At 35.7% G+C, this 23,198-nt stretch overlaps 1 protein-coding gene across 2 annotated transcripts in view; it reads left to right on the top strand.

Annotated features, from left to right (window-relative positions):
- Kifap3 (kinesin associated protein 3) overlaps positions 1–23,198 on the top strand; it is a gene marked incomplete at its 5' end in the record, with an annotated part of 146,234 nt that overhangs the window by 58,311 nt on the left and 64,725 nt on the right. For both annotated transcript variants that reach the window (XM_017802296.2, XM_008849416.2), the window contains 7 exon segments: positions 1,642–1,742; positions 10,623–10,731; positions 11,888–12,000; positions 12,356–12,521; positions 14,082–14,207; positions 18,985–19,083; positions 20,518–20,603. In XM_017802296.2, the coding sequence (XP_017657785.1) occupies positions 1,642–1,742; positions 10,623–10,731; positions 11,888–12,000; positions 12,356–12,521; positions 14,082–14,207; positions 18,985–19,083; positions 20,518–20,603 (800 nt within the window).

The raw sequence follows: 23,198 nt of genomic DNA, 5'->3' as shown, positions 1-23,198 counted from the left end.
ATATCTTGCCAGGCTAGTTGTTATTGTAGCTCACAGGGTTCACAGATGGGTAAAGCTGATGATTACTTTTCTCTTCCAGTATCATGTAGGGCACCTTCCAGTATTATGAAAGTTAGACAGTAGAGATGAGGCTTCAAGGACAGGACCAGCTTGATTTCCCCATGTTTGCTCTACAACTCACATTTGTCTTTTTTTCTGTTTTTATCTTGACATATTTTTAAAACTAGAATATTTCATCAGCAAGTATTTATTAAACAACTTCCATGTTCTATACTAATGAACCTTATAAGACTATGGATGTTTATGCATTCTAAAGAATTTCTAACAACCTTGGGAAAATATGCTTGAAATTTTAGTACTAATATGAAACAATTTTAAAGAATACTAAGATTTTAATAACCTCATATGACAGTAGACACAAGGATAAAAGTACTGAAAGTGTCCTCCACATTGAAATAAATTTTAAAATCTTAATGCATCGTTTATCTACTACACTTACTACAAGATATATATAGATATAGATGATATAGATATAGGTAGATTGATTGATAGATAGATAGATAGATAGATGATAGATAGATAGATGATAGATAGATAGATAGATAGATGATAGAGATTTGTCTGTTTGAGACAGGGTTTCCCTCTAGCCCCAGCTAGCCTAGAACTCACTTTATAGACCAGGCTGGCCTTGAACTCACAAGAGATCTGCCTGCCTCTGCCTCCCAAGAGCTGGGATTAAAGGTGTGAGCCACCACACCTGGCCTAATCTTTATATTTTTTAAACTTCAAATATCTTCAAGATTTCTTTAGTCTAAAAGTCTCATCTTGGTTACTCTGCTGAGATAAGAGTTTTAACAGCTTTTTTGCTCCAGTTTTTTCACTGGCTATAAGATCTACCTACACTTTTCTCAAAGCATGCACTCTGTTTAAATGACATGTTAAAGATTCTTTTCTTTTTAAAATAATCTATTTATTTTACTTTTCTTTCTCTTTTTTTTTCTTCCTATTCTTTTTGTAGTCAGACTAGGAATCAAACTGAGGCCCTTGCCATGCTAGCAAGCCCTCTACCACTGAGCTACATCCCCAGCCCAGAACAATATTACCACAGAAATTCTGAGACATTGCCTAGACTATACAGAGTTTGGGACTTTTCTCTCATAGCAGCTTTTCTTCTGCTTTAAGTGCTGTTCTGCTTGTTTCAGCGATTGGATGTTGTTTTCCATGTTCTGATACTTAGTTTTCAAATACCTGTGTACTGTATCTTACATTTCATGACTGCAGATGAACTGTATTAACTTTACCTATTGATACAGTAGTAAGGATGGGGAGACCAATGGCCAATCTACTTCATACTGGACTCCTAAGGCAATACATTTTTAGGATTCATGCTCGTTTTCCCCAGAAATACACCATGCAAAATGGGCATTCCATCTTTAAAAAGTGATGTCATACATATAACATAAGTGTACTTCAAACTTCAGATTTGAAATGAGGATCTCAAAGTGTTTTCCATATCAAAGTTATATAAATATTCAGCAGTTTAAAAGGTTTTAGTATATTACCTCGAGTATAGTATATATGCATGTATGGTGTGTGTGTTTCTGTAGCTCCCTATAGCTATGATTTTTTTTTTGTTCCCAGGAAATGAAAACTACAAACAAATAGCAATGTGTGTGCTTTACCACATAAGCATGGATGACCGCTTTAAATCAATGTTTGCATATACTGACTGCATACCACAGGTAAGGGGCTTAAGAGTTAGGAAAAACATTTAAGAAATATCAATATTTTTTACTCTTCTCTTGTTAGACCTCCTGTTCTTTAAAATTCTTATTACTAACAGTACATTTTTTCATAGAAAAATTTGAAAGCACAGGATTGGAGCTGAGCATACATAGCCCTGTAGAAATGCACTTGCCCAGCAAGCCAAAGGACGTGGGCTTGATCCCCATCACAACATTAACGACAAATACAGAACTATGAAAAAAGAAAATAACTTTTATTCCTGACTTAGTGATAACTAACGATTTGATACCCTTTCTTCTATGAGAATTCTTAAAAGTAATCACATATTAGGGTTCTATCACATTAAATTTTCATATATGGCTTTATCTACTCAGTAGATCATGTGTTCCTGTGTAATTGAACATTCTTCAGAAACTATTTCTGATAATTGTACAATATTGTGTTTCATGACCAGATTGTGTTGTTAAATTTATGTTTAGATTTTTTTCAGGTTATCATGTAAAAATTTATAGACAAACATGAAACTAATATAGAAAAACATTAGAGTCAAAAAAGCATATCCACATATTTGAATTTTTCTTTAGTTTAAATTACTAAAAGTAGAATACCTAGATCAGAGAAAATAATCACCTATATCTTTGATGTATATTAACCAAATTACCGTCTAAGAAAGAATAAATTTATATTTCCAGCCATCTTTCACTTTTTAAAAAGGATTTATTTATTTTTATGTGTATGAATATTTTGCCTGTATGAATGTAAGTATGTCATGTATGTGCAGTGCTGTGGGAGGCCAGAGAGGGAGTTGCTGCCCCTGGTACTGGAGTTACAGTTATAACAGAACCTGGTCTTCGAGAAGAGCAAAAGGTGTTCTTAACTGCTAGGCCACCTCTACAGCCCCATTGTTTCACTTTTAACAATAGCAATCATCGTTTCTCTAAAGATGTGGTGCTTCAGTATTTCTGTGCATTTGCATTTCTGTGAATATTGATGATGGTAAACATTTTTCATCTGTTTAGAATCCATATTTTATAATAATTTTCATTCAGTTTTTTTAGTGGCATATTGATAGTTTTGATAAAGTCAATGTTATAGTAACTATTTTAACTCTGCCATGTCACAAATATTTTCCAAGTTTTTCCCTTGTCTTTTAATTTTGTTTATAGTTGATGGTTTTAAGTATTTTACATTCTCTGATGGCAAAATGCCTCATCAAAATCCTTTTGTTTTTATAGTGCTGTTCTCAAGAAAGATTTTTCTATGACTCAGATACTTGATATATTTCATATGTTAGGCCTGTAAATCTTAAAGTAGTTTACTGATTTTTATTATATATCATCTATTTTATTAGGTTAGAAATTCCCTATATATGGGATTATACTCAGGGAATTTACATTCATGGAGTCACTCTTGTGACTATTCACCATGTAAATGAAGCTCCAATAATCTGAATATTGGATGTTTGGAACATTGACTGATCATCTTTTTATTAAATTACTTTTGTTGAATCGTTTTTATAAGATAGTAAAAGAAAAATCGCAATATACATATAAATATAATAAAAATGACACTTAAAAAACTTTAGAAGAGTCAAACTAAATTATCCTTACTAAATTAATTTTTAACAATCCTACTGTGCAATTCCTGCTTACCTTAGGATGAACTAGTAAATATTCTGTTATAATAAAAATAGTTCAAATTTATTTTTTCATTAATTCTAACTGACCATCCTTCTATTCATTCCAAATTAGTGAGTCAAAATTAAAATTAAATGTGCTTTTCCAGAATTTTAACATTTTACTTATGTGCAGTTAAAATATATGCTTGTAGCTGGGCATGGTGGCGTACGCCTTTAAACCCAGGACTTGGGAAACAGAGGCAGGTGGATCTCTGTGAGTTCAAGGCCAGCCTAGTCTACATAGTGAGTTCCAGGAGAGCTGGGGCTACAGGGAGATCCTGTCTCAAAAAGACGGGGGAAAAATATATATATGTAATATATATATGCTTGTATGAAATTCTCAATAAATTTTTAAAGTTAAAAAATAATAATAAAATATTTTTAAAAGGCTGATGGTCTCTTACAGAGTAATTTCTTAATCTCTTGTATAAGAGAATAAACTAATTATGACGGTTTACAGGAAATAGACATTCTTCAAAGAATATATAACATATCTTATCTAACACAACAGGGCCTCTTACCGTGATAACCTGTGTCAGACTAGTCAGACTACAGCCCATGCAAAGTGTAATCAAACTCTTTGTCAAACAAGTTTTCAGTAAAAAAGTAGCCATGTCAAAGAAAGATTACAGGTGATTTACTGTGGCCTCACTCCATATGTTCTGAAGATTTCTGCTTTGCAGTTTCAAAGGCTGTTCCTTTTCCAATCTCACGTAGTGTCAGAACTTCATTGACTACAGGATATGAATTGGAGAGCAGCCAGAAAAGAATAATATTCTTACAGAGATGGACTCTTCATACAGATTTAGATTGTTAAAAGAGTAACATTAAATAAAAGAGAAATAAATACAAACTAGGAAGAGGTAGAAAACTTACTACATATCCTACTCTTAGAGAATACATAATCTCAAATATGAAGTATAAATTTTTACCTTAAATGAATGAGTCAAAAATAAGAGCACGTTGAGATCAATTTTTAGACCTTGTCATCATTGCAGTTTAAAACTTGGTATGTACAGAATTCCCCCCCTCCTTTTTAACAGACAGTATTCCTGCATGTTTATTTTCAGACAGTTTTTTCATAGCAAATATATCAACAGTGGGGTTTTTAGACTACTTATCATCTGTAACATGAACCAATTTTTCCAAAACCATTTCAGGACTTGACAGTTTTTAGGTTTTTATATGTTTGCTTTTATTTCTTCTATCTTAAATTTTGACTCTTATGGGAATAGTGAGATTATATATACCAAATTATGTTGTAACCCTCCTGAAACATTTTAGTATGAGGTAGTGTTTTAATAAAACCAAATGAGAGCCTAAATATTTTTATTCCTGAAGCACTACCTAGTCTGTAATTTGTACTTCATAGTGCCTAATTTTCACGTATTTAAGGAAAAGCTGATTGTTGATTACAAAATAAAAGATTGAAAGCAATTCAGAAAATAAACAAAACTTCCAAATTTCTTTCAGGAATTTAAATGATATTCCTGTCAGAGGCTTCATTTATAGTACCAGTGTGGCTTTAAGCTTACTTGTGACAACAATCTGATTAACCTGCATATTAAAGAAAGCCATATTAAGGTTGGAATGCCTGAAAGTTATGTAATATTTTATTCTTGAATTTTACACATTAATTTTGGTTTACTATAGATCTTCAAATATTACACCTGAATTTTTAAAAGAAACTTAAAATAATTTTGAAGGTAGAAATGCAATGGCTCAGTAGTAATTCGTGTTTATTTTAGTGATCAAAGAGAATGCAGAGTATGGTTATATATCTTAATTCCTGTAGAATACACACACATACACACAGGCTGTGTAAATTTAGAAAGCATGACGTTGGTTAAAACTTGAAGTCTTTCTTATTTCTAGCTTGTTCATAGTGCAGTTTCTTGTGTGTGTTTTATAGAATAAATTAGAGTCACTTTCTGAAACTATTTAATGTCCAGCATAGGTGATTATACATATAGCATTTATCATCTCACCCAGTATCACATTGCTTTACTTTCTTCGTACTTTTTTGTCTCTAAGAATCCAATGTATTCTAATTTTCTTCCCCTTTTGCCATTATTCTAAAATATTTGAGACCAGATCATCTTTCTTTATGTAGCTCTTACTGGGCTCGGTGGGTAGATTGTTTCAGGTAAGCATATTTGGGATAACCAGGAGTTAATGGTTGTAGTCTAATAATAGTTAAAAGTACACATTAACAGTTCATTGTTATTTAGACCTCTGCGATGCATGTTTTGTTTAAATAGGTGCAAATGCCATCCAGATGCCTATAAAAGTATTTATTGGTAATAGAATGGCCAATCAAAGTACATGGTTAGGTTGTGATGTCATGCTGTTATTTAATATTTTACCCTAGAACAGCATGCAAGAGTCTTCAGAGTGATCCACATGTTTTCCACCACAGTTGTCCTATTTGGCCTGACTTTGATCTACATGCTTCTTTTTAGCTGAATGCTGGTAAACGTCCTTTCTGACAGCCCCCTTTGCTCTTGCCTGCCATTATCTGCTGAAGTTCAGAAACCAGAGCATCACTTCAAACAGGAGAGTTAGGGAGTAGCCAGTCAGATGAGATTCCTGAGGCATGCACAGCTCTGGCATAATCATTCAAAGATGTTTGGGTAGGGGGTGGGGTAGTAGAGGTGTATGGGAATACGGAGAACTGTGGGGGTTGGCCTCTGGTCGCTGGTAAATAAGTGAAGTCAGGTGCCAGAGAGTCTAGACACAGTGATTTCGGTCTTGGGTCTTTGGTATCTGATACTCAATATGGGACTTGTCTGATTGAATACTATTGCCTCTTCATTGCCCAGCCTGAAGCCCTTTTAGTGCTTTCCTGTTAGATTAGTAAAAGATGACAACAGACAGTTAAAACAGCACAAATCTAGTTTTAATATTTCCTAGTTGTCAGTAATTACACTCAGGTTTGAAGTGCCGTGGGCAGCAATCAAATTAAAGACAATTGCGCTGTTGCAATTGGTGTTTGTATCAAACTGATTTTAAATTTAAGTGCTTTAATTCAAATTGAAGTGGTTTTCTTATGATGAAACACCGATTCTATATTAGGATACATTCCATTCATACATATAATTTCTCTCAGTTTTGAAGATAGGGTAAAAAGTTTTTAAACTATGTGTCACTTTTTAAAAATGTATTCTTGATTATTTCTACAAGAGATTTAATAAGGAAATTATTTTTTTAATCCATACCTTCCGAAAACCACCTGCAACCTCATTTTAAAGGGTTTTCATACTGTAAAAGCAAGTTTAAATTAGATACTTTTTATTGAAATATTTTACTTTCTAAAAGCATTGCTTCAGTGTACTAGATTTTCATTATAAAAGTCTTCATATTAGTAAAAGTTCTGAAGAAACCAATAATATACGTTGAATTACACTATGGAAAAATAATTACATTAATTCATGGATTATCACCTACATTTTTGCTAATTTATTTTTATTACCTGAAAGGTAACAAAATCTGTTAAATATATATGAAGTAAATTAAGATCCTTTTATTTTTGCCTTAGATTCTTTTTATAGTACAACATTATTAAGTGTTAATGATCTTTTACTTGAAGATTTGTTCATGGTAACATTTGTGGTTTAAGACTGGCCCTCTGGGAAAGGACATGATACATGCCAGCCATTCAGGACTAGACTTTTGTAGTTTCTGTACATAGATTAGGGCATGTTGTTAGATTTGTGTTTAACAGCTGGAATGGAATTGTGTTCTTAATTTTTGTTTTCAACTATGTTATTAAGAAGAGAAATGGATGATTTTATGTTGCCCATGTATCCCATTTGTTATCTGTTGCCAACACAGAAAGTAATCAAAACCGTAGTTTACAAAGTCTGTTCTAAAATAACTGTTATTCACTTTACATATAAAATTATATTCCTGATTTATAAAAACATATTGTTCCAAAAGTTACTATCCTAAAATATAACATTGAAATGTTAGGTTATGTATCTTAGGAGTCTTTTATATATCTTTATGAAACATATTACATATTGTTTCTTTTTATTTTTAATTTTTTTATGTACATGCGTGTATTGCCTGCATGTAGGTCAGTGCACCCGTGTCGTGCAATACCTGCAGAGGTCAGAAGCAGCTGTTGATCCCCTGGGACTGGAGTTACAAACAGTTGTTAGCTGCCATGTGGGTGCTGGGATTCAAACCTGGTCTTCTGCAAGAACAACCAGTGTTCTTAACTGCTGAGCCATCTCTCCAGCCCCTACATATTGTTTCTTTACTTGTTGTAAGCATTTTCAACTTATAAAAAAATCTTTACATAATATGCACTAAATTAATTTGTTCATTTTCCAGTAATATAAGAGAATGTTCTGTAACAATACAAGTTTGCTCATCTCTGCTTTGTTATGGAAACTGTCACTCAGTAACAAATCTAGATTACAACCTAGTGGCACAGAGCTTGGGAGATAGCTTAGTAAAATGCTTGCCAAGAAACCATGAAGACCTAACTTTGAGTTCCAGAAACTGGGTTAAATAAATAAATAAATAAATAGGGACTGGAGAGATGGCTCAGCAGTTAAGAACACTGGCTGTTCTTGCAGAAGACGGGTTTGAATCCCTGCACCCACATGGCAGCTAACAACTATCCGTAACTCCAGTTCCAGGGAACCCGACAGCCTCTTCTGTCCTCTGCAGGCACTGCACGACACAGGTACACTTACCTACATGCAGGAGGCTGTCGGATTCCCTGGGACTGGAGTTACAGACAGTTGTTAGCTGCCATGTGGGTGCTGGGATTCAAACCTGGTCTTCTGCAAGAACAACCAGTGTTCTTAACTGCTGAACCATCTCTCCAGCCCCTACATATTGTTTCTTTACTTGTTGTAAGCATTTTCAACTTATAAAAAAATCTTTACATAATATGCACTAAATTAATTTGTTCATTTTCCAGTAATATAAGAGAATGTTCTGTAACAATACAAGTTTGCTCATCTCTGCTTTGTTATGGAAACTGTCACTCAGTAACAAATCTAGATTACAACCTAGTGGCACAGAGCTTGGGAGATAGCTTAGTAAAATGCTTGCCAAGAAACCATGAAGACCTAACTTTGAGTTCCAGAAACTGGGTTAAATAAATAAATAAATAAATAGGGACTGGAGAGATGGCTCAGCAGTTAAGAACACTGGCTGTTCTTGCAGAAGACGGGTTTGAATCCCTGCACCCACATGGCAGCTAACAACTATCCGTAACTCCAGTTCCAGGGAACCCGACAGCCTCTTCTGTCCTCTGCAGGCACTGCACGACACAGGTACACTTACCTACATGCAGGCATAACACTTATGCACATAAAATAAAAATAATAAATAAAATATTTTTTTAAAAGCCAGGCTTGATGGGGCACACTTGTTATCCCAGCACTGGGGAGGTGGTGATTGCTGGACAGCCAGCCTAGGCTACTTGGCAAGCCCAGATCTCAGTAAGAGAAAAAAACTCTCAAAAACACAAGCACCTGCTGGGTGTGGTGGTACACACCTTTAATCCCAGCAAGGCAAGGGACTGATGGATCTCTTGAGAGGCTGGCCTGGTCTCCATAGTGAGTTCCAGTCAAGCTAGGGCTACATAGCGAGTTCCAGTCAAGCTAGGGCTATAAGGAGACCCTGACACAATAAAAAGAAATAAATAAAATAAAAAACAAAATAAAAATCACCAAAGGAAGTACATCCGAATTGTCCTTTGACCTCCACACACCTATGTGCACTCATGCACAGACACCCACAGACACACAAGCACCTACTTACAAAATCAGTACATGTATACACACATATATAAGCTACTGTGACTGTGACTGGCATACAAAGCATATCTTTTCTTTCTTAACCTTTCATCTGTTCCTTCTCAAACCCTCCTTACCTTTCTCTTCCTGTCTCTTATCTAAATTTCTTTTCTCATTTTGTATCCATGCCAAGTTACTGAATCTAGTCTACAGTTTTAGTAATCAGCCATACATGAGAACTCCTAACATTATACCTGCGATCAAAACATAAACTCAGGCCTGTGAGTTTATAGCTTCCTGCAGAACACCTGTGCTTACCAGACCATCATTGTCAGCTTAAACTCAACAGATAGCAAACCAAAAATAGTATTTCCTTTTCTGCTTCCCTTTTTAGTAGATGTTAGCAACACCATCCTGTCATAATCTAATTTCTATACATAATAAACATTTGTCCTGCTTCAGTCTCTTTTCTATACTAGCAAGGTCTTTTTGAAACAAATGTCTTATCCTGACACCTTTCCTTCCTAGAAGCTTTTAGTAGCTTCTGTTTATCCTTAGGAGGAAGCCCAGAGTCCTTAGCATGTATCACAGGAGCCTGCCTTCTCTGCCTTTTGCCTTCTTACTTCACAACATTCTCCTGCCATTGCCTGGCTCCCTCCAGTTGCTCAGTGCAGTTGTATGCCTTCCTACTTTGTGGCTTTTATGTGAGCTCCTTTCTCTACTTGGAGTGCCCAGCTTCCAAGTAGTGTTTTGTTTTGTTTTGTTTTGTTTTGTTTTGTTTTGTTTTGTTTTTGCAGGATGGCTGCTGAGCCTTTATTAGGATCCCAAGGGCAGGGTAGGAAAGCCACAGGAGGGAACGTGCAGGGCCCAAGCAAGCACTCAGAGCTCTGCAGACACAAAGATATAAAGCTTGGCCACAAAGGAGCTGACTGTGCCATGGCGATAGAGATCCATCTTGACGGTCAGGAGCAAGTCCCTGGGCTCGGGATAGGCTTGGTGAGGGCCACCACCCAACTGTGGTGGCTTACCTTCTGAGTGGTGAAAAAAGCCCTCCTTATTGCCACCAGTGATGGCCAGCTGCTTGCTGTCCTCGGGGACGGCTGGAGGGGCCCATGCAGAAAACCACTGCAGGCACTTGGATGTTGGTGGGAAAAGAGAGGTGGTAGTAGGTTATTCTCAGAGGAGTGTTTTTAATCATGGATATTATTGGAAATTTCTCTTATGTTCTTTACTGTATGTGGAAATTTTTATTTAATGCTGAGCATCCAGTGGTTTGTTATTTATTTACTCATTCAGTTACTAAACAGTTAAAGCCTGTCAGTTTGTGTTGAAAACATTACCTTGTTTCCCATATATAATCTAAGATTGTGCATTATGATGAAATACTTTTGGGTTTTGTTTTTATATTTTGAATAAATATGGCCTCTGTTTCTTTCTAGTTAATGAAGATGCTCTTTGAATGTTCAGATGAACGAATCGACTTGGAGCTGATTTCTTTCTGTATTAATCTTGCTGCTAATAAGAGAAATGTACAGCTTATCTGTGAAGGTTAGTGCCTAGATCTTCATAGGTAACTTCTTTAGCATATGACAATTGTCATATGATGGTAAACATAATAAGGAAAAGCATGGAATGTAAACATGAAATCTCTTTTTATTTTGTGTATGAGTGTTTTGTGTGTGCTCACAGAAACCAGAAGAGGGCATCGGAGCCCCTGGAACTGGAGTTATGGATGGTTGTTAGCCACCATGTGGGTGCTGGGAACCAAACCTAGTTCCTCTGTAAGAGCAGCCAGTGCTTTTAACCACTGAGCCATCTCTCCAGCCCTGAAATCTTTTTTTAAAATAGCCTCTTCAGCATATTTAGAATTCTTATGGCTCCCATAGGATAGTCTCATCATGAGTTGAGATACTCTTTAGTAACATTTATAAACTCCAGTCAACATTGATTTGAAAGGTAATAAAATGTATACCAAATCATTGTTTCTATAATGTCTTGAGGAAATGGCTTGTCATACTTAAATGTTTCAGAATTCACTGAACAGTATTTCATTATAAAACTAATATATTACAGATAAGCAAATACAGAACCCTATATCTTTATTCTGACCAATCAAGAAAAAAAGATAATCAAATTTTTGTGTAGTGCTTATATAAAATTTTAAATAAAACTATGATCCCCCTCTGTGTGCCTTATAAAACAATCTCTAAAATTAACAAGTACCACTGGAGTAATTACCCTTTCTCTGAATCTTTATGCATTTCCAATTTTATCTTCAGTAAATTCATAGAAGTATAATTTTTTCAAAAGTATTTTTTAAATTCGTGGAGCATATTCTAAACAAAAAGCATATATTATATGAGTCTATTTTTATAAAATTGTGGATTATAAACCTAGTCTAATTTTACAAAGAATAAATAGAGAAAAAAGAAAGAATAAAAAAAAATAATTGTATCTTGAAAACAAAATTGGCAGGCAAAGGGCAGATGGAGAACTTTCTGGAGTGAAATGGAGACACCTATACATAGTATCTACAGCATATGTGGTATCATTTCCCAATTGTATATATTCGTCTAACTTAAATTGTGCATTTAAGATTTGTGCAATGTACTCAATGAAATTTTTATAACCAGACCAAACAAAAATTGTTTAAACTTAAACTAACCTCTGTTTGACCGGAGACCTGCCCATTTTTCTGTTTCAGGGAATGGGCTCAAGATGCTCATGAAAAGGGCTCTGAAGTTCAAGGATCCATTACTGATGAAAATGATTAGAAATATTTCCCAGCACGATGGACCAACTAAAATTTTGTTTGTTGTAAGTATAACCTTTGGCTTTCTGTCTATAAAAATAGACCTTGAAAATGTACTTTTAGATAGCTACATTTAGGAAGAATTTTTACTAACTCTCTTGAAATGTCTATTCATGGCTCAAATTGGTTCTTTTCTTATAAAAGTCTTTGTAAGCTTAGCTCTCAGAAATCCCACTCTACATTGAAATGTTGTTGTTTTGTGATTTCTATCTCCAATCCCTCCACAACTTATCAAAAGCTCTTAGCAAGTTAATTCAAAATAATTCAGAATGATTTTTTTGTTTTTTCTTCCAGTAGTATAAATTATTAGATTGGCTCCTCTCATAGACTTTTACTCTGTGTCAATTCTGTCATACTCAGGATTATGTTGGGGACCTCGCAGCCCAGATCTCCAGTGATGAGGAGGAAGAGTTTGTAATTGAATGTTTGGGAACTCTGGCAAATCTGACAATTCCAGAATTAGACTGGGAACTGGTTCTGAAGGAATACAAGTTGGTTCCGTACCTCAAAGATAAACTAAAGCCAGGTCTGTGCTAAGTATTATTATTATACTTTTGCATAATCACTAAGTTATTTCTTTCTCTCTTGAATAGAACTTATAAAACAATATGTGATTTCATTGTACTAGGCAAAACAGATTTTTCTCACAGCTGTTTTAAGAAGGATTATTGCCTGGTTCTGCTTTCTCCTAAAAATGGTTTCTAAATATTAGAATATTAGTTTCCCTTCCTTATTTATTTTCCTATTTTTAGTTTGTTTTTAAATTAATTTTTATCGATTTTTTTCAAATTTCATACAATATATTTTGATCATATTTAGATTCCCTCCCATATCGCTATACTCCCCTTACTAACCCCCTCCACAAAATTTATAAATATTATATATACTTATATATAAAGGTCTATAGAGTCAGGTTTGTGTCCCCAAATGTCCTTCAGTGTGGGTCTATTCACTGGAGCCTGGTCAACCTACCAAGAGTCTCATCCTTAAATGACAACGAAACTAATAGTTACTTACTAATAGTTCCTCAGGTAGGGTTGGGGTTTCTTACCCCCCCACATCTATGCTGTAATTTTTTTCTAGGCTTGAGCTTGTGTAGTTCTTGTACATGCTGCTACCATTGCTTTGAGTTCATATGAGTAACTGACCAACTATCTGGAATGCAGTTTCCTATGGTCATCTACCTCATCTGGCTCTTAGAATCTTTCCACTCTCTCTTCCACAGTCATCCCTGAGCCCTGGGAGATAGAAGTATGAAATAGGTATCCTATTAAGAGGTAGACAGTGTTGAGCCTCTTAGGCTCTGCACGTTGGCCAGCTGGGGTTCCCTATTAATCTCCGTCTGCTGTATTCTTCTGAAAGTTGAGAGGTGCATTAATCTACAGGTATAACAACAAGTCGTTAGAAATCAGTTTAATACTATATCTGTTTAGCAGAGTAGTTGTGTTAGACTCTCCCATGACCTATGGACTGTCTAGTCTCAGATTCCTAGGCCTGATTCAAATGTCATGTGTGGGATCCATCCTATGAAGCAGATCTTAAATCCAATTAGAAAGTAGCTGGTTATTTCTATAGTGTTTGTGCCATGTTTGCACTGGTGGGCATATCTTCCAGGCTAGTTGTTGTAGCTTGCAGGATTCACAGCTGAGTAAAGTTCCTGCTAAATTTTCTCCTCAGTTAGTTTGCATAGCACCTTCCAGCACTATGAAAGCTAAACAGTAGAGATGAGGCTTTGAAGTCAGCACCAGTTTGATTTTCCACCCCTCCGTGTATCCATACATGTGTGCGTATGCACAAACAGAATTACTTGAAGTGGTAAAAAGAATCCTTTATCTCATGTTTACATTATCTTTCAGTTATATTTTCAAAGATATATTTCTACTTCTCTGTTGTCTCACCAACACCACAGGCTGTCTTCGGTGAACATAGAAAATTTGAAAAATGGACAACTTTATAAGCATGTTAAAGATTCATAGGAATATGTTTAAGAGCTTTCAGTATCTTTTCTGTGCATTAAGGTTTTGACAACATGAATAGCTTGGCTCAGGACATTTCAGTGACACTTGTCCCTGCCTCTGCTCTTCAGGTGCTGCAGAAGATGACCTTGTTTTGGAAGTGGTCATCATGATTGGCACTGTATCTATGGACGACTCCTGTGCAGCCCTGCTAGCTAAATCTGGGATAATCCCTGCACTCATCGAATTGCTAAATGGTAAGCTAATACCTAAAGGTCATTATTTTTAAATTTTAAATATTGAGTTTACAACATGAAATAGCATATATTTTCATTAATCATAGAATTAATTTTCTTAGCTAAATTATGTAGTTAAGTAAAATAAACTAAATAAGCTGCTAACTGGGATTAAATAGAATAATATGAAAGAACTTTGGATCGCAGGGTAAAACAGTTCTGAACTAATTTTACATGTCCTTTGCTTTTCTTACCATTCTGGAACAAGTAATATGGTATCATCTCTCTGTCCAAGTTTCTTTTGTTAGATTAGCGCTGCTCTGTTGTGCAGTGCTTACTCATTATATCTTTATTTCTATAGTAGAAGTATTAATTGGCAAACTGGTTCTAAACATCATACTCTCTTCTAGATCCAAGGATACTGTCCTCTGAACTTCCTGTATGAGAATAAATGTCCTTTATCTGTACTACCCAAACCATGTAACCATTGAACGCTGAGATGTAGTTATCAGGGCTGATGACCTGAATCTTCAGTTTAATTTGAATTGGCTGCTATAGCATGTGGGTAAAGTACTGGACAATTCAGACTTAGAACCTTCCCCTTATATTGGTAATGCTCATAAGGTGTCAGGGAACATTATTTTTCCATATTTCATTTTTTTCATATTTCTCTCTTTCTTAGAGAATTTATCTGAAATTAGTGTTAATTTCATTAAGATCATCTTTGCTTGTGTCTTAATGATTTTAAAGTAGCTAATCATATAAAAATTTAAAATGCTAATATGAGACATCTACAGAAAACATACTTCTTAGTCCTTCCAGGACCATTTATAGGGTGCATTTTACTAATTTTGGTAAAATTTTTTTGAAGTATTAACATGCATAAGGAAAAAATGCAAATTACAATTATATAACTCAATGGACTGTTAAAGTAAGCATACTCGTGTTGCATTATCACAGGGAATTAAAATTGCCAATATTCTAGAAGTACATTTTCCCCTTCCCTAATTGTTCATACCTCCTCTAAGTGATTTCTGTCATATTTTTTTTTTTATTTTTGAGACTTTCATGCATGTATACAATGACTTACAACCATATCTTCTCTCCATTTCCACCCTCAAACTTCCTCCATGTCCCCTCCAACATGCCATCCCCCCAACTTCATTTTTTTTTGATAACCTGCTAAGTCTAGTTAGTGTGGCGCCATCCACTGGACTATGGGAAACCTACCTTTGGTCTCATCCTCAAAGAATAATTCTCCCTCCTCTGGCAACTATTTACTGCAAATAACTCCTGAGTTAAGTGTGGGATCTGGAGATAGTGTACACATCTACGCCAGCATTTTGGCTGGCCTAATCTAATTTAGGTCTTGTGCTGGTAAACTTAGCTGCTGTGAGTTCATGATTGTAGTAGCCATGTCACGTCCAGAAAACAGCATTTCACAGGACTCCTCAGCATCCTTCAGCTTTTGCCTTTTCTTCTGCCTCCTTTTCTACACTGTCACCCAAGCTTTGGTAGTGGTGGGGCTTATATGAATGTCCAAATTACGAATGAGCATTCAGTATCTTTTTCGCAGCACTTTGACCAATTATTTATCTCTGCATTCACTGCTGTTCACTGAAGAAAAAAAAAGCTTCTCTGACAAGGAGTGAGAATAGCCCAGGTCTATGGGTAGAAGCATAAATATCTAAAAGGTAATTTGATAGCAATAGCAGGTTCTACCTTTAGGCCTGCCTATGCCCTCTCCAGCCATGGGTTTTTAACCAGGTTACAGTACCTGACAAGAAATGCCCTCCTGTAGAGGATTCCTTAAATTCAGTCAGAAACTGGTTATTTATCCCATAATAGTCATGGCACTATTACATCAGTAGGTGCATCTTACCTGGCAGGTTGGAAGTGCAACATGCAGGGTTCAGTGCTGCGTAAGATCATTGAAGTCTTTCTTCCCCAGAAAAGCCCTGCATAGCCCTTCCAGCACTATGAAAGCTCTTTAACAGGGAGGAAGTTTCCCAGTTGATTTGAGAATGATTTCTCTATGTAGTGCCCTGCAGCCAAAGTGTGTTGCCTTCAAGCAATAGGGTCTTTACCATGTAGTAACGGTGGTTAACCAAGGGAAATAGAAAAGCCTGTGTTGTTTTGGAGATGTCTGGGGCCTCCCTGATCAGTAACTCAAATGGAGATATTCCATGTATTGTTCTGAAATTTTCATTTAAAGAAAAACCCTACCTTCTGGGAGCAGCATTGTCCACCTGTGCAGGGTAATTCCACTTGAACTTTTCCCCCCTGCCCCTTTTTTAGTTGTATTTTGAAATTAGCTCATTAATTCTTGGGTTTCTGTAAGATTTTTCTCGTGTATCCGTAGTTTTTTTAAAATATATTTTTATTGAGTCTGAGCATTTCATACAGTAGTTCTTAATCAAATTTAGACCCCTTCCCCATCCATGCTCCCCCATGCCCCTCCCCCACCAGACCTCATGCATCCTGTCATATATGTTAAGTCCTATCTGGTCAAGCTTTTGTACCCAGATCTCCTTCAGTGCAAGTTCATCCACTGGAATCTACTCAGCCTATCTAGAGATCTTAAAGAAGATATACTCTCCCTCACCCAGCAGTAATCAGTTGCCAACAGTTCCCAGGCTAGGATTCGGGGTCCACTGCCCATTTCCCTCACTCCGTGCTGGGCCCTTGTCTGATTGAGTAGGCATTGGGTCTTGTGCACACCACCACCATTGCTGCAAGTTCACATGAGCAACCTTCCAGTGACCTGAAAGCCTCTGTTTCCCTAAGTTCATGGACCAACCTTGGCTCTTATAATCTTTCAGCCCCCTCTTCCACAATGGTCCCTGAACCATGTGTGGGTGGGTTTCAGTATAGGAGTCCTATTCAGGGACACACATTCTACAGTCTCTTATCCTCTAAAACTTTGCCAGTTGTGGCCTTCTGTGTGTCACACTCTGTTGCATAAGGAAGCTTCACTGGTGAGAGCTGAAGGATGCACTAGTACTCTCTCCATCCCCTGTTCCGCTGTGTTTCGTGAACCTTAGGTGTAGAGGTTCCATTGTAGATGTGTCACCTTGGGTTAGGCATCTCTCAGACATAAATAAGGATCCACATTTAGCATATGTTAAGAAATTTCATTTGTCTGGAGATATGACAAAGATGGGGTTTTCTCTAGGCTCTATGACCTCTCCAGCCATGTGTATTTGGCTATAATTACAGTGCTACCCATGAATTCCTTCCCATTGTGAGGGCTTTAAGTCCAATTAGATAGCTTTTGATTACACCCCATATAATAGTGTCACAGTAAATTACCTCTATTGGTGCAGTAGTGGCACTGTTATGTATCCGTAGTTTTGGTTAACCCACCCAATATCCTCTCCTCTTCCTCTTTCCCCACCCCATCCCTGCTTAATCTTTTAACACTCAGTGTTCTTCCCTCTTTTTTCCTATCACATGTGGTTTGTTATCCTTCCACTTACTTTTTTTAAGTTGGATTGTGAGATAGATTTCCAGTTGGCTTTTCATACCCTCTTCTTTGGGTTAGCCCTCCGTTCACTGCCTGGTGTCCCCCATACTCTCACACCCTGCCCTGCTTAAGCCTTTTCACTCCAGTATTCCACTTCATTACTTTTGTTTAGCTGTGATATACTGTCCACCCTCCTTACATGCCCACCCAAGGACCCCTTTCTAGTTTCCTGGCTTCCACTTGTTCAAATTAAAAACACAAAAGATTTGAAGCCAGGATATGAGAGAAAACAATTGTTTGTCTTTCTGGGCTTGAGTTACATCATTGATAAGTTAGTTTTGTTTGAGTTTTAATTGTGGAATCTGGCTTATTTTATCCTGTTTTATATTTATAAGATTTATCTATGTTACATATGAGTTTGTTCTTTTTCACTGATGTGCATAGTATTCCATTGTAACTATATCAGTCTCCACTAATGGGTAGTAAGATTGTATTTTGTGGTGTGGGGCATTGGGGATGGTGACTATTATAAATAATACCCCTAAACCTTTTGTTTGCTGGTGAATATATGTGCTCATTTCTATTAGGTGCATACACAAGAGGAGAGCTGCTGAGTCTGTTTGTTTGTTTGGCTTTTAGTATATGGTACCAGAGTGTTTCCTAAAGTAGCTGTGCCAGTTTTCAGAGTGTCACCAGGCAAGGCAGTTGCAGTTGTTCTGCACCTTCCCCATTCCAGCACTGTCAGTCCTATTCATTAGCGCCTTCCTGCTGGTATCTCACAGCATTTTAATTTTAATTTCCCCAATAAATTAATGAAATTGAACTACAGTTTGTGTTCCTTGGCCATTTAGGTATAGCATAAAATGAAGTACCTATTTTAAGTCTTGCATACATCTTCAGTCTCACAGAGATCCGCCTGCCTCTGCCTCCCCAGTGCTGGGATTAAAGACATGCCCTACCATGCCCAGCTTAAAGTTTAACTTTTTAATACTGTTCAGCAAAATGAAATATCTCTTAATAATAGTCCAATTTCTTTTTTGTGGATGTTCTTTATTGAGCTGGGGATGAAATCCAGACTGTCAGGCATACTAGGCAAGTATGTTACCACTATGCTCTATTCTACCCCCCATAGTCCAAGTTCTAACTCTTACACAATGATGTGCCATCTTTTTTAAACATTGTTTTGCTCGTGTGAAGTCACCATCAGGGGAAACTTAACTAATTTTCCGTTGTGCCTCCTGTCACCTTCAGTTGTCCTCATCCTCTGTTGTCCGTGTTCTTGGTGGTAGATGCATACAGTGCTTGTCATGTAAAGATTTTGTTTCTTTTCAGCTCAGCAAGAAGATGATGAATTTGTGTGTCAGATAATTTATGTCTTCTACCAGATGGTTTTCCATCAAGCCACGAGAGATGTCATAATCAAGGAAACACGTATCTTTTCAATGATTGAAATATATACTGACATTTTGCATATGTAGGAAACATGCATTTGGTTTTTGTTTTGTTTTTTTTTTGTTTTACAAATGTTGAAATGCTATAGAAACCAACAAACTTTGAAATAAATAGAGGATAAGCTATTTTCTGTGGAAATTGTTTATCTGAAATTCGTACGGGGTTAAAAAAAAATCTGAAATCTCAGATACTCCAAAATATGAAACATTTGAACGCCAGCAGGTAAAAAATTCTACCTCATGTAGCAAGCCACAGTTAGAACACAAGTACACTAAGAATAGTATAGACTGTGTATGTATGGTGTATATGACAGGTTAACCAGCTTCATGTTTACACCTAGGTCCCATCCTCATTATAACTCATTATGTATAGTCAAGTATTCCAAAATCCAAAGTTCCAATCTGAAGTACTTTGGGTTCCTAGCATTTTAAATCAGGAGTATTTATATATGTACTTGAAATATAATAATAATAATTTTATTGATTTGTCAGGTCTTGGTTCCTATGAAATTTAAATGTATCAGAACTCCCTTCTCTTGTGATGTTCCCAGGACTGATTGTTCTTGATCCTCTTTATATTTACTTATTCTATATGAGAAAATATTTTTAAGTCCAGCTACCAACTATAGGTTAAACATTTAACATGTGAAAAACTTCTTGATCCTCAGGTATTTGTACTTAACTGGTACCTGATATCTTCCACTTATAGCAACCCAGTATAGTGCAGCCTAAAGAGCATTATAATCAAATTGCCCTGTTTATCCCCAGTATTAGGAATCAAACCGAAGGCCTTGTGCATGGTAGGGAAGGGTTCTTATGACTAGCCCCTTTCTAGCGACAGGACCTCAGAAAAGCCTTTAATATAGAATCTTACTACCACAAAATGGCTATGCTACTAAATAAAAATTTTCCTACTTTGTAGAATTGTTACAAATACTAATAAATTTAAAGTATTTTAATAATTCCCAACCCCAGAATTACTTAGTAAGTGGAAGTTTATCATTATAGCATCTCTATTAGCTACTTTTGTGTCTCTGTGACAAAAATATATGACAGAAACAACTTAAGGAAAAATTTATTTCAACTCAGATTTTCAGGGGGTTCCAGTCCCTCATGGCAGGGAATGCATGCAAAGCAGCCTAATTCATGGAGGCAGAAGCATGTGGCAAAGGCTTTTCACATCAAAGCATAACAGGAAACTTGACTGTGATTCATTCTTTGCTATTGTTCACTTTGGGTGAATAAGTTTCCCTGAAGAGGAGAGGACCTGTAGATAGGAGGACATGATAGATCAAGAAAGCAATTGCAGCTCTTTCTGCCATGTGTTTGTGTTCCCATGATGCTGTGTGTGGTTACTAGTGTGATTGAAGAGTCACTTCTCAATTCAATTCGTATCTTTAACCATTTTACTCAGAAGCTCCAGCATATCTCATAGACCTGATGCATGATAAAAATAATGAAATTCGGAAAGTCTGTGATAATACGTTAGATATTATCGCGGTAAGTACTCTTCTATAAAAATAGTACCATAGATTTCATTTTGTAGAAGAAAAGATATTGTAAACCTAACTATGCTCTCATACTAACACAACTTGTATTGCAGTAGAAGTTGGGAAAGTTTATGATATTAACATAAGTCCTCTGACTTTCAACTTTTAACTATAGGCTCCTTAGAGAAGTGTGTACATGAGCACAGTGCACAGTCTGAAAAACAGTTTGAAAACAAAGTTTTTCAAACATATATAGGAGAAGGAAAATTTATAACAATGTCTGTCAAATGAATGAAATTTCATGTCAAGTGTTTTTTTTTTTCAGTTATTTGATCATTCTTGTTATATACAGGCTGGTTTTACAAGCTACATAGGACTATTAGGAAATATAGAAGTCTTGTTATCATTCTTGATGCTAGAGGTTTTTAAAATACACCTAAGTAGAGGGATAATCTAAGTCTTGGTTTAGAGACTTGTTGATCCTAAACACTTTTATGATCCCAAAATTATGATGCCTCTGTACTGTTCCACTGGAACTTGGGCCTGACTCTGGTCATCTACCAAGTACTAGATTATTTATTTAATATAAATATTTTGTAACTGTTGGTGTTATATAAACCTGCTTGCTACTGTCTTTGAACTGGATTTTGACCATGTTTTGAAATGTTTCTTGAGTATAGCCTATTGATTACTTTTAGAAGTTTAACAAACTTTTTAACAATCAAATAATATCTTTTAAATCAGTTAGCTAGTTCATTGGAAATAGACTGAGTTTGCATTTCTGTTAGTGATTTCATTATGGACCATACAATCAGCAGCAGGAGCTTTCTTGTCATTTACCCAGATTTCGCTTCAGAATTTCATCTTATTTGATCTCATCTGCCTTTTAGATTTGACTGAGTACCTCATTCTGATTTAGAATTAAATGGATGCATTGTTATTTCAGCTTTGATCTAAATCAGAAAAATCATACATATTAAATCCTTGTTCTAACAATATATCTTGAAGGAAATAACTACAGGGCTTATAAACATAAAATATTTAATACTCTGACAGAAAAAGCTAATGGCTTTTGTACCATTTTCTAATATATCCCAAATAATTGAATATAAAAGTCATAAAGTTATGTTAGATCATCATCATATAGGGCTTTGTTGATAAGAAAATTTCAAAGAAGAATCAGGAAGATGAAGTTATGATATAAAAACTTTTATGGCTCCCTAAAGTGCCATCTGATCATTTTCAAGTTAGTATTTTAAAAAAATCAGAACAAGTGTTAAAGGATTTAGTTCACTTTATCTCCTGTGCGTCTCTGCACTGGATGTACAAAATCAGTATATGATGCAATACCATAAAAATTGATAAATTCACACTGTGGAAAACATTAATCTGAACAATTTAGAAAAACTAGACTTATTAATCAGTATTTAACAATAGTCATATGTGGATGATTCATGTGATTTGGAAGTTCTACGGTGCCGTTCAGTTGACTCATATCCATGGTTGAATTTCCTAGAAGTGAAATGCAGCAGAACTAAAAGCAAGGTGCCATGGTATGGAAATAGCCCTCATTCTACTAAAAGCATGTTTGTTTTTCCTTCCTGCTATTAAATTATAAAGTTCAACTTTACTGTATAGTAAGAATTGCAGTAGATGCCTAAAACACTTTTTTCACAGATCTGCTCAACAGTCACAATTGATTCATTCAAGATTGTGAACATTCAGTTTACTGTGACATTTCTGATGATCTTGAACTTAGTATGAGACTAGAAAACATGTTATGATACATAAACATCATATGATGATCCACATAATGATCACCCAGTGTATGTTATGCTTAAGCTGAACCAAAACTCACACCTAGCTGAGGATTTTAAATGTAGATTAATGATTTGGACCAACATTTTCTTCCCTTTGAACAATTAAATGTCTATGTTATTTTCTGTCATTTTGATTTTTTAAGTGAGATGGGAAGATATTGTTTATTGTTTTGAATTAAGCTAAAAGATATTCTGATTATATACTTTGACCAGACATATTATTGTTCATAGTTTATATTCAAAGTTATCCCATAAAATGGCTGGATATGACATTTCTTAAACTTTATGCCAGGACATTTAACTAAGTAGAACAGTCAACCGAGAGGCCTTCATTAGACCCCTTAAATAGTAAAAGGAAACTGCCTTTCCTAGCATCAGACCTTTTAACCTTCTTTGTTAAAAGGCCTGTGTTCTGATTCCATAGTAATTTGTTTGGATTTGGACTCCACTTTTCAGTTATTCTCAAGCCAAAATTATACTTAGTTTAGTTAGTCAAATGAATTTTTATTTGTAATAAATTTGAGGAGCAAACCATCCTAATGCACTATTCTTCTTCTGCAGTAGGTGCCAGTCTTTGGTTCTTTGAGACTAGGCACTGTTGCTGATCACAGCAGAGGGTGCAAATTGCCCATCCTAAATCTATTTCTAATAATAAAAAAGAGAAACTGGCAGGATTTGAAGCAAGACAAACCGATTAGAATTAGCACAGGTTGTGAAACACTAAAAACAAGACTATCAAGGGAAAATGTGAACTTTCTAGCAGTGCTGACTCATGGCTATATAGT

The sequence above is a fragment of the Nannospalax galili genome, unplaced genomic scaffold, assembly GCF_000622305.1.
Source record: "Nannospalax galili isolate Female #2095 unplaced genomic scaffold, S.galili_v1.0 scaffold1465, whole genome shotgun sequence".
Taxonomy (NCBI): domain Eukaryota; kingdom Metazoa; phylum Chordata; class Mammalia; order Rodentia; family Spalacidae; genus Nannospalax; species Nannospalax galili.
Note: the sequence above shows the minus strand (reverse complement) of the source record. Positions and strands in the feature narration are given on the sequence as shown.